Below are 955 nucleotides of genomic sequence, written 5' to 3' on the forward strand. Positions count from 1 at the left end.
CACCCCCCCCGAGCGTCCCCCCGCGTCCCCGCAGGGCCCGGCTGATGCAGAGCTTCAAGGAGTCGCACTCCCACGAGTCCCTGCTGAGCCCCAGCAGCGCGGCCGAGGCGCTGGAGCTCAACCTGGATGAGGACTCCATCATCAAAGCCGTCCACAGCAGCATCCTGGGCCAGGAATTCTGCTTCGAGGTAGGCTTCGGGACCTTCTGGTCACCTCCCCCGCTCACCACCATGGCCTCTGGTCCACCACCTGGTGGTCGTTACCCGCAGGTGACCACGGCCTCGGGGACCAAATGCTTCGCCTGTCGCTCGGCCGCCGAGAGGGACAAGTGGATCGAGAACTTGCAGAGGGCGGTGAAGCCCAACAAGGTGAGGAAGTCGGCATCGTGTGGGCAGAGGTGGGCAACTGGTGGGGCTGGAGCTGGGCAACTGATGGGGCTGGGCAACTGGTAGGGATGGGGCTGGTCACCTGGTAGGGATGGTCAACCGGTGGGGATGGGGATGGCCAACTGGTGGGGCTGGGGCTGGTCAGCTGGTGATGATGGGATGGTCAGCTGGTGGGGAGGGGCTGGTCAACTGGCGATGATGGGGATAGTCAACTGGGGGGGATGGGCAACTGCTGGGGATAGGCAACTGGTGGGGCGTCAGCTGGTGATGATGGTGATAGTCAACCGATGAGGATGGTCAACTGGTGGGGATGGTCAACTGGAGGGGCTGGGGATGGCCAGCTGGTGGGGATGGGGCTGGTCAGCTGGTGATGATGGTGATAGTCAACCAGTGGGGATGGTCAACTGGTGGGGATGGTCAACTGCTGGTGATAGTCAACTGGTGGGGCTGGGGCTGGCCAGCTGGGGGGGCTGGTCAACTGGTGGGGCTGGGGCTGGTCAGCTGGTGGGGCTGGGGCTGGTCAACTGGTAGGGATGGGGCTGGGCACACGGGGGGGGGGGGGACACGGG

At 64.9% G+C, this 955-nt stretch overlaps 1 protein-coding gene across 1 annotated transcript in view; it reads left to right on the forward strand.

Annotated features, from left to right (window-relative positions):
* SYNGAP1 (synaptic Ras GTPase activating protein 1) overlaps positions 1 to 955 on the forward strand; it is a 25585-nt gene that overhangs the window by 7366 nt on the left and 17264 nt on the right. Inside the window, exons 3-4 of the mRNA XM_009648898.1 lie at positions 35 to 188; positions 270 to 368. Coding sequence (XP_009647193.1) covers positions 35 to 188; positions 270 to 368 — 253 coding nt within the window. The remainder of the gene's footprint in view (positions 1 to 34; positions 189 to 269; positions 369 to 955) is intronic.

This window comes from Egretta garzetta, unplaced genomic scaffold, assembly GCF_000687185.1.
Source record: "Egretta garzetta isolate BGI_Z169 unplaced genomic scaffold, ASM68718v1 scaffold431, whole genome shotgun sequence".
Lineage (NCBI taxonomy): Eukaryota > Metazoa > Chordata > Aves > Pelecaniformes > Ardeidae > Egretta > Egretta garzetta.